This window comes from Gadus macrocephalus, chromosome 15 (genome assembly GCF_031168955.1).
Source record: "Gadus macrocephalus chromosome 15, ASM3116895v1".
NCBI classification, from domain to species: Eukaryota; Metazoa; Chordata; class Actinopteri; order Gadiformes; family Gadidae; genus Gadus; species Gadus macrocephalus.
In genome coordinates this window covers 19,968,979-19,979,987 of record NC_082396.1, presented here as the reverse complement: position 1 = coordinate 19,979,987, position 11,009 = coordinate 19,968,979, and the positions used below count along the sequence as shown (strand labels likewise).

General features: G+C 45.7%; 1 protein-coding gene and 1 long non-coding RNA gene across 2 annotated transcripts; both read left to right on the top strand.

Annotated features, from left to right (window-relative positions):
* The first annotated feature begins 1,636 nt into the window (after positions 1-1,636).
* On the top strand, positions 1,637-2,196 carry LOC132472704 (uncharacterized). The gene is made up of 2 exons (XR_009529156.1): positions 1,637-1,926; positions 2,157-2,196. It is a non-coding gene; the product is annotated as an uncharacterized LOC132472704 (long non-coding RNA).
* Positions 2,197-6,153: 3,957 nt separating this feature from the next.
* LOC132473352 (zinc finger BED domain-containing protein 4-like) lies at positions 6,154-9,865 on the top strand. The gene is made up of 2 exons (XM_060073424.1): positions 6,154-6,967; positions 8,649-9,865. Exons 1-2 carry the CDS (start codon positions 6,228-6,230, stop codon positions 8,776-8,778), a joined length of 870 nt encoding a protein of 289 aa, XP_059929407.1. The 5' UTR covers positions 6,154-6,227; the 3' UTR covers positions 8,779-9,865.
* Positions 9,866-11,009: the final 1,144 nt, after the last annotated feature.

The window sequence follows — 11,009 nt, the reverse complement described above, 5'->3', positions numbered from 1 at the left end:
ACCAACAGAGTCACTCGCATCAGGAAGTCCACAAGCCCTGAACAGTGGCACTTTGTCAGCACTGAACACAACCCTGCAGACCATGGAACTCGTTCAGTGCCAGCAGCCATGTTGAAAGACACCAACTGGCTCAAAGGTCCAGCTTTCTTAGCCAAAGACACCCCAGGCATTTGGGCTAATTGACCCTGAAGCGGACATAGACATACGTCCACAGGTCCAAGTCTTCATAACCAAGGCCTTTGAATGTCAGCTGGGGTCAAACCGATTTGAACGCTTCTCCAGCTGGAAGTCACTCTGTCGAGCCGTTACCAAGCTCATACACAAGGCCAGGTCCTACGCAAAGGACTCAATCAACAATATGAATGAGATGACACAAGCAAAACTAATAATCGTCAGAAATGCTCAACAAGATGCGTTTGCTGAGGAGATGTAATGCCTTTCCAGAGCTGAAGTTGTCCCAAAGTCCAGTCTTCTGAGGAAACTGAATCCAATTGTGGATTCAGACGGCCTGCTAAGAGTTGGAGGACGGATTCCTTTGGCCGACTTACCTTGGGAAGAGAAACACCCAATCATCGTCCCCAAAAAGCACCACGTAGCAACCTTATTGGTGAGGCATTACCATGAAAAGGTTGCTCATCAGGGAAGACATCTGACAGAGGGCGCTGTTCGCTCTGCTGGACCGTGGCTGATTGGAGGCAAGAGACTGGTGTCAAGCATCATTCACAAGTGTGTAACCTGTAACAAGCTGAGTGGAAAAATTGAAGAACAAATAATGTCGAACCTACCTGCTGAACGGCTTGACCCAGGCCCCCCGTTCACAAATGTAGGTGTTGATGTGTTCGGTCCATGGACCATAAGCACAAGGCGCACGCGAGGTGGCATAGCAGAAAATAAACGTTGGGCTGTCATCTTTACTTGCATGGTCACAAGAGCAGTACATATCGAAGTGCTAGAGTCTCTGTCCTCCTCAAGCTTTGTTAATGCACTAAGGAGATTCACAGCTGTCCGTGGCCCTGTCCGCCTGTTCCATTCTGACAGAGGAACAAACTTCATAGGCGCATGCAAGGAACTGCAGATCAAATCTGGTGACCATGAACTGACTACTTACCTTGAGGAGCAAAGCACCTGGACCTTTGACCCTCCACACTCTTCCCATATGGGTGGAGTATGGGAACGGATGATAGGCATTGCAGGCAGAATACTGGATGCACTGCTTTTAAAGACAAACACTGCCCGTCTGTCTCATGAAGTTTTGATCACACTCATGTCTGAAGTCATGGCCATTATGAACGGCAGACCCCTTGTTCCAGTGTCATCTGATCCAGACATGCCTACAGTCCTTACACCTGCCATGCTGCTAACACAGAAAGTCAACCCAGTGCTTCCACCCACTGGAGAGTACGACCTTAAAGACTTATACATCAAGCAGTGGAAGCAGGTACAGGCGTTGACCGACGCATTCTGGAAACGCTGGCGTCAAGAGTACTTGGTTTCACTCCAGCCAAGGAGAAAGTGGCACGTTGACAAGCCAAACCTGAGCGAAGGAGATGTTGTGCTGCTCAAGGATGCACAGGGCAAGCGGAATGAATGGCCTGTCGGGAGTGGTGTTGAATGCCATTCCCAGCAAAGACTCTAAAGTTCGCAAAGTAGATGTGAGGGTGGTCAGACAGGGTACTCAACGGGTGTATTCTAGACCAGTCTCTGAAGTTGTTCTACTTGTAAAAGGGGAATAGTGTCATAACGCATTATAACAAGCGGGGAGTGTGCTGTTCTGATGTTTATTTGGTGAAAGGGAGACCCCTAGTGGTCAACCTTTAACGCAATGTTTTTGTACTAGCAGTCTTGCCGTAGTTCGACGATGCATGGTGAAACAACAGTCGCGTATTTTTCTCTTTTGTATTGGTTGGCCAGAAAACACGTTTGCCTGTAAGTAGATGTCATACAGCTATCTTGACATGGAATTAAATTCGTTATGAATGTATATTTTGATCCTTTATGCTAATTGCGAGCATCTTAATGTAATTTCCAATAGATGTTAGCCCTAAGCTAACGCATGTGTTAATGTTTGTTATGAAACGTTTTAAACAGACAATGTATGAATATTGTTCTTGAACGTCTGTATGAGATACTGAAAGATGTATTTTGTATCCGTCCAGTTTTACAGTGCTTCCTAAGTAAAGTTTGGAAAGGAAACAAGCTGCTTCATTCTTTATGAGGGAAAACTGTTAGCTATCTGCCGAGCTGATGTACCAGGCTAGTTCGCGCCACACACACAAAGAAGCGGGGGCAGAACAGGCGGTCTATAAAAAAATCATATCCTAACGAAAATACACACCGTTATTCAGTGTGAACCGGTATAGCGCCCAGCACTAACGCAAGTTGACGCCGCAACACCATGGGGGCGGGGCAGGGGGCGTTAAAAAACGCCAGGCACCGTTATGAGGAACCGAAATGTGCGTTCTTATTCGATCTCGTTAGAACCGTTTACGTCGGAACCGGTTCCCTACTGGAACCAGAGTTTCGGTGCTCAACCCTATTCACGAGTGGGGTTAGGGGCTTGAGACGGGGCTTGTTGGTGCGATAGTGAAGTCGAGTGTTTACTTGAAATTTGGGCCGACGACAGCATTCACGCTGTTGTTCTCCATTGTTGTTATGGCGGCGAGGGCGCTTGGTGATGACGCGTTTATTGTATTACGACGCGATGACGTATGTATGAAGGAGCAATCGTGCCCAGGCCACGGCCTTTGGGAGCAGTGTGATGGGCCAGCAGGGGGAGTTGGGAGGGGGGGAATCGTGCTGAATCTTCCTGCAGCACGGAACAGGCAAACTTGCCTAGTGTGAGTGCGCCCTTATAAGGACAGGGCATCCAAAGGGTCCTTAGACAGAGGCTCGAAAGGGTCCCTGGACAACCCACACAACACGGTGGGGAGATCCCAGCATGGGGTATGCATGCGCGAAACAGGCCTAAACCGTCTAGCCCCACGCAAGAATCTCTTGTCCAGTGGATGGCTGAAGACCGGTCTACCATCACAGCCTGCATGGCCAGCCGAAACGGCTGCCGCAAAGACCTTGATAGACAGTCCCTCCAGGATTTTGCGGGCCTTTTTTGAGATTTTTGCGGCCTAAAATGCCTGATGCTACTTGAGCTTTTCCAAAAAGTTGCAATGAAAGTTTTTAATGTTTTTGTTGCGATTACAGTGCGAGAGAAAGTGAAACTTGCCTAGTGTATATAAAAAATTAAAGTTGTGATTTTCCTGATGTTAAATATTAAGTTACTACTGCAATTTTCCCAAAGTAATTTGTTAAATATTAAGTTATTACAAAAAAAAACATTAATTAAATTAACAAAAACACTGAGAAATGGTCCTATGAATAATTTATTCTTGATTCTTTCCGCGCTGGTAATCGACTTGGATGCTTATCAATGGAAGACTTCCGCTTATGTTCCACCACAATATTGCATGCAGTGCAAAATAATTTCCCCCTGCTTTCATGTAGAATACCAGGATACTGCTATTACAATTCGGGCATTTAGCAGACGCTTTTATCCAAAGCGACTAACATCGTTTAATACACACATTGAGGCACCGACGGCAGAGTCAACCATGCAAGGCGACAGCCAGCTCGTCAGGAGCAGTTAGGGTTAAAGGGGATTAGGGGATTGAACTAGCAACCTTTCGGTTACGATCTTCTGCAGTTATTTTGTTCGGCAAGTGCGAAACGTTACGTTGGACGCGCACATGCAGCATGAATGCTTGAATCGCTTGAAGTAGTAAACACGGAAGTAAGGCGGAAGGTAGTTTGTCGACATCAGTTCAAGACGACGCCACTGATTGGTACAAATTTGCGGGAAAGTTGCGGTGGTTGGTTAAAATTGCGACACCGCCCTGAATTCGCGGTGATTGGTTGATTGGTTGCGTTGAAGTTTCAAATCTCAAAATCCTGGAGGGTCTGGATAGTGGAGAATTCAAAACCTTTCTCCAATAAGTACTGCAGAAACGTAAGCACGCTGCCCACCTCGCAAAGAGAAGGGACAGCGTGGTTCCTGTCACACCACTTGGAGAAAGCCCCCTTCTCCGCCGCATAGAGGGATGAAGTAGAAGGTGCATGAGCACTCCAGATAGTGTTGATAAGCGCTCAGGAGCCAAACCAACAGACGTCCCGATACATTGGGCAGGTGGTACACTGTCCCGTGGGCCTGTGAAAGTGCATCCGGTCTGAACGGTAATGGCTACTGCGGTGTACGTCAAGGCGCCGCTAGCTTTGGAAACCACAGAGCTGAGCGGTTCTCCGGAGGCACCAGAATGAAGGACAATCTCTCCTGTCTGACCTTTTTCAGAAGAGGAAGAAACAGCTGAAGCATTGGGAACGCATAAAAGAGAGCCCGCGGCCAAGGTGTGTGCGCCAATGCATCTATACCTAACAGGGGAAGATCCCGAGGTTTGAGAGAACCACCACCTGCAGGGTCTGTTGTCTCTGGATGCGAACTGGTCCCCTGAGCCGTCCCAAACCTCCGCCAGATCAGTCTGACAATGTCGGGATTTAACTGTCATTCATCTCGGCGGGGACCGCCACAAGACATGAGGTCCGCCCTGAAGTTCTGGGCGCCTGCGATATGCAGGGCTCTTAGGCTGAGCAGATACTGATGAACCCAAAGCCAGAGCTCGACTGCCTTTCGGTGGAGAGCAGAGGAGCGTGCTCCTCCCTGTCTGTTTATGTAATCCGCCGCCGACACGGTGAAAGGACGTGGCGTCAGCCCCAACAGGCGCATAGTGGACAGTGCGGTCACATTTATTTGAACGCCAAAGCGGGAGTGCCAACAGGACGGCTTCTCATCGAGGAGGCAAGAGCACCAGTATCATGATGGCTGAATCTAGAGAAGGCCCCATCTGCCGGCTGGGAAGCGGGAAGTTGATGGCAAAACCCAGAAAAGAGATATGGTTTATCACGTCATGGTGTCCCTTATCGCAGCTTCCTCTGAGTTACTCAGAATAAGTAGGTTGCTGAGGTAGAAAATAACCCTCTTTCCCTGACACCTGAGTGGTCCAAACGCTGCTTCCACACACTTTGAGAAGGTGCGCGGGGCCAGGGAGTAGCCGAATGGCAGGTACTGGTACTCATTGTGTATCGCTGTGACCCATGGGGGGCACTCCATGAAAGGGAGGAGGCTCAGCAAGCAGGGTTGACGTTAGTCAGTCGTTGTACAAACAGCGAGCTGTCTAGACGCCGCGCTCGTGTCCGCTGAACAAGCAGCCAGCCGTCTAGACGCCGCGCTCCTGTCTGCCGAACAAGCAGCAAGCCGTCTAACTAGGGATGCACCGATCCGATATTTGTATCGGTATCGGTACCGATATTGAAGACATTTCTAGATCGGGTATCGGTGACAAATGGGCCATCCATATTTAAAAAAAATATATATATATTTTTTTTTTTACGTTTATGTACATACTTGAATCCTATTCCTACTACCTTGCTGCTTTGATAATTGAATTTCCCACGAAAATGTTCTCACGGGATTAATAAAAGTGTATCTATCTATCTATTGGCTGATCTATTCAGTTTCTATGCTGTGCGCTGTGAGTGACGTCATAAACAAGTAACACGCCGTGCGGAGCCTACAGTGATTGCAAAATGGAGCGAGCAAAAGGATCTGCTATCTGGAGCTATTTCACTTTACCTAAGCCAGCAAGCTCCACGGCTACATGCAACATATGCAAAGTAAATGTCCCGAGGGGTGGTACTAAACCTTCTAGCTTTAATACCACAAACCTTATAAAGCACCTCCAAAAATTTCACGTGAAAGAGCACTCTGAGTTCGTGGAACAGAATAGTCAAAAAGGAGGCGGCATGAAGCAGCTAACCTTAAAGGAAATGAAGGAAAGAGGAGAAAAGTTTCCCATGAATAGTGTGCAGGCATCCAGAATCACAGATAGCATTTTAAACTTCATTGTTATGGATGGGCAACCGCTGTCGGTTGTTGGAGACCAAGGATTTCGACGGCTAATTAGCCACCTGGAGCCACGGTATAACATGGTAAGCCGAAAATATTTGTCCGAGACGGCTCTACCTGAACTGCATGGTACAGTGTGCAAACACATATTGGAGATGGTAAAAGACGTCAAAGCTCTGAGTTTCACGACAGATATCGGAGCTCTGACGTTTCCCCCGTGTCACTTTTGAGTTTAACTGCACACTGGCTGGATGAGAGTTTCGTGCCACACAGTGCAATGCTAAATGCAAAGAACTTTCGCGGTTCGCACACCAGTGACGCGATTGCAGCTACCCTAAAAGAAATGCTTGACAAGTGGCAAATTCCTTTAGATAAAGTCCATGTCATTCTGAGGGACAACGCAAGCAACATGCGAAAGGCGATGGACAACATGAAGGTGCGTAGTTTAGGCTGCGTTGCACATACACTGCATCTCGTTGTCATCGAGGGACTGCTATCACAGCGCGCTGTGAGTGATGCCGTTGCAAGTGGGAGACAGATTGTTGGACACTTTAAACATTCCCCGCTTGCTTATTCACGGCTGCAAGATATCCAGCTTGAGATGAATCTTCAAGCAAAACGCCTGCAGCAGGACGTCAAAACCAGGTGGAATAGCACCTACTTTATGATCGCGAGTCTGGTGGAACAGAAACGAGCACTGTCTGCTTATACTGCTGACCATGACCTGCCCTCAACACTCACGGCAAACCAGTGGGCCTTGCTTGAAAAAACAATGAACTGTCTAGAACCGTTTGAGGAGTTAACAAGGAAGGTGAGCTCAGCCACATCCTCCACTGCTGATGTTATCCCAAGTGTCACCGTTCTGAAACGTGTCCTCTCCATGGAAACCGAGGCTGACTCTGGGATTAAAACCATGAAAAGGACGCTCTTAGAAGCTGTTGACAAGCGCTTTAGCACCGTGGAAGACGAACCTCTGTATGTACTTTCCAAACTGCTGGACCCAAGATACAAGGACAGGTGAGACTGTAAACTTTTTGTAAATTATTTCACTCTGTGAGAAAGATTATTTGACTTTACTAGAACATATAAATAAAGAACTTAAAGCAGATGTTGAAGCGTCCACACAAATCCTATATGACCTGTTTGGTAAGATCTGGGAGGAAGAAGACGTGCCTGGAGAATGGAAGGGAGGCCACCTAGTTAAAATTCCCAAGAAAGGCAACCTAAGCCTCTGTGGCAATTACAGGGGAATAATGCTTCTATCCGTCCCGGGCAAAGTGTTAAATGGAGTAATTTTACAACGCCTCAAGGCAGCAGTGGATGCAGAGCTTCGAGACAACCAAGCTGGTTTCAGGCCAAATAGATCATGTGCCGACCAAATAGCAACCCTGCGAATCATCCTTGAACAATCCCAAGAGTTTAGGTCCCCGCTTTACGCAGGATTTCTGGACTTTGAGAAAGCATTTGACAGTCTGGATAGGGAAGTGCTCTGGCAACTCATGAGACACTACGCCATACCCGAGAAGTTCATCAACATCATCAAGAACATCTATTCTGGAACGCAGTGTAGGATCATACATGAAGGCCAGCTGACGGAGGCATTTAACATCACAACAGGAGTAAGACAAGGCTGTTTACTGTCACCATTACTATTCCTTTTAGCGGTAGACTGGATCATGAGGCAAGCGACTTATAATAGACAAAATGGTATCCAATGGACCCCGTTTACACAATTGGATGACCTAGACTTCGCAGATGATATTGCGCTCCTGTCCCATAACCACCAACAAATGAAGGAAAAACTGAGAGTGGTAGAACAGAGAGCAGCTGAAACAGGCCTCCGCATTAGTACACAGAAGACCAAAGTTCTCAAGGCCAATACCAAGACACTAGCAAGCTTGACAGTAAACCAACAACCACTAGAGGAAGTTGACTCCTTCATTTACCTGGGAAGCGAGGTAGCGAGTGATGGTGGATCAGAAGGGGACGTTAAGAGGAGAATAGGCAAGGCAAGAGCGGCATTTGGAATGATGGGGGCCATTTGGAGAGCACGCAACATCACCCTCAGGACCAAAATACGGCTATTCAATTCAAGCATTAAAACCATTCTCCTGTACGGATCGGAAACATGGAAAACAACAAAGAAACTACTAAAGAAGCTACAGGTTTTCACAAATCACTGCCTAAGACGCATCCTCAACATCAGATGGCCTGACAAAATAAGGAACAGAGAGCTGTGGGAAAGAACACACCAACCTGCCATAGAAGTGGACATAATGAGACGAAGATGGGGATGGATTGGGCACACATTACGTAAGCCGAAGAACACCATCACACGCCAAGCCCTGCAGTGGAATCCGCAGGGTAAACGTGGTAGAGGGAGGCCAAGAAACACCTGGAGGAGGAGTGTTACAGCAGAGATGGAGAGAGCAGGCTATAGATGGCAAGACCTGGAGAGGCTGGCACAGAACAGGACGAGGTGGAGAGATATAATCAGTGGCCTATGCTCCAACTTGGAGCAACAGGCCTAAGTAAGTAAGTAAGAACATATAAATATTAAATATTATACAGACATTATAGATGTTACATACAGTAATAACATATTTAAAGTAAGGATAGCTGCTTTTTTTTTTCATTTCAAGAAGTAGTAGTAGTTTGTTGAATTTATAACTGAACCCAACATGCTTTATTTTTTCAGATTTTTCACCAGTGCAGACTCTGCCAAGCGGGGGAAAGATGCACTGGCTAAGGAGCTGGAGGAAGATGTGAGGACCACCACTGCTGATGGAGCATCAACGGCTTTGGAGCCACCAGGAAAGCCCCCCTGAGTGGAAACAGCGGGAGCAGCAACTCCAAGCAGCAGCAGCAGCTTCTTCATGAAAGAATTTGACAAAATTCGGGGAGAGCGAGAAAAAGGTCCTGGTGCAGCAAGCAGCTCTAGTACTGCTGTACAATTGCATGGATATTTTACAGAGGAAACAATTCCTATCACAGATGACCCATACAAATACTGGGGAGTCAACCGCCAGCGCTTTCCTGGCCTTGCTGCTGCTGCCTTAAAATACCTCAGTGCACCCTGCACTAGCGTTGAAAGTGAACGGCTTTTCAACACAGTCTCCACCATCATGGACGAGAAGCGAAACAGACTCACAGCAGAGAGAGCAGAAATGCTTGCTTTCCTAAGCAAGAACCTGCCAGTGATGCTTAAGCCTGAGCTTGAGAAGCTTGAGAAATCTGCTTGAGCAGGTCACTGACACTGATACCTCAATTTTTTTTTTTAACAAGCTAGAGAAGCTATTGTTTTGTTCAGATGCTTTTGCACTAAACGTTATAAAGATAAGCTATTGTTTTTTTTTACCAAGCTAGAGAAGCTATTGTTTTGTTTACCAAGCCTACCTCTGTTTACCAAGACTACCTCTGTTTTTTTGTATTTGTTTTACCAAGCTAGAGAAGCTATTGTTTTGTTTACCAGGCCTACCTCTGTTTTTTTTTTTTAATGTTTACCAAGCTAGAGAAGCTATTGTTTTTTTTTTACCAAGCTAGAGAAGCTATTGTTTTGTTCAGATGCTTTTGTTTATTTACACTAAACTATATAAATTATTATTATTATATTATTTATTTTGTTTAACATTGTATTTTGAATCCGTTTGCACTGACTGAACCAGTCACAATATATATTTATGATTACAATTGTTTTACTGGTGCATAATTATTTAATAAATAAGTAATTCAGTTAATTTACATCTGTTTATTTTTATTTATTTTTTTTAAATAGGAAATGTTTAAGTCAAGTCTCATGATCCCAGTCTTTTCCCCTCAATGAAACTTACAGTTTGTAGCCATAATTTCGAGCTGTTTTTCTATATCGGTATCGGATCGGTATCGGCCGATACTAAACCTCAGATATCGGTATCGTATCGGAGGTGAAAAAAGCGGATCGGTGCATCCCTACGTCTAACCACTGCACTCATGCCCGATGAACGAGCAACGAGTTGTCCAGCGACCACGCTCGGGCCCGCTGAATAAACAGCGTGCAAGTCGACGCATTGTCTAGCTGTAACCACAGCGCGCAGATCTGTCTTCCCACCAGTGTTAATTTTGTCAGCTATTTTAGATTTAGTCTTAGTCTTTTGAAGAAAATGCTTATTAGATTTAGTCACATTTTAGTCATTGTTTTCCTTTGTAGTTTTAGTCTAGATTTGGTCGACGAAAAGTCCTTACATTTTAGTCAACTTTTAGTCAAAATGTTTTCTCTTTTTAAACTAGTTAAATTAGGCTAACCTTATATATATGGACACCTGCTAAGTTGTTCCACTAAACAAGTGGCTAAGTTGTTGTACTAAAGTGAAAACGTTGTCCTGGCAACCGGATTTTCAGTTCTAAACAACCGAACGAGAGATGGCGTTCTCCATAGAGTGGCGAAGTCACGCCCCTTCCGGTAGGGCTCATGGGACCTATGAGATCGAAAAATATGAATGGGTGTCAATGGAGAGAAAATAATTATTTTCTGGTCCCAGTCTTTATATGCCCTGGATTACACATATGTTGTTTATGGATTTAAATGATAATTTTTCATGCAAAGAAAACTAAAAATGTTCGTGAAGAAGTTTGATTATTTTAGGTTTTATGTGAGGCCGCTTTGTGAACTACAGCTCTTCGCTGCTCTCGACGCATATGATATACGTCACCACACCCGCCCTTGGAACTCGGCACAGAGATGGCGATCTCTCTGCCCCACTTCACCGCTTTTTCCAAGGGGAGGATAAAAGCATCGAAAGAGGTGAAAACCATTATAAGTCGGGGCACGTGCAGAGTTTCAGTTATGCCGATGGGAAGATTGTCGGTCTTCTCCACGCCAGTCGCAGGGAGCGTGACGTCACATACGAGCCGTGTAGTCTTTCTCGTTGTGTTTTCTCTACAGCCTTTATCTGAACAATTGCACAATAAATGGTCGAACTCTTTGCATGAAAAATTATCCTTTAAATCCACAAACAACATATGTGTAATCCAGGGCATATAAAGACCGGGACCAGAAAATAATTATTTTCTCTCCATTGAC

Excerpts from the sequence above, each read along its gene's own strand:
- LOC132473352 (XM_060073424.1), top strand. The coding sequence starts at position 6,228 with ATGCTAAATGCAAAGAACTTTCGCGGTTCGCACACCAGTGACGCGATT. Across the intron at positions 6,968-8,648 it reads GACCCAAGATACAAGGACAG|ATTTTTCACCAGTGCAGACT; the intron begins GTGAGACTGTAA and ends TTATTTTTTCAG.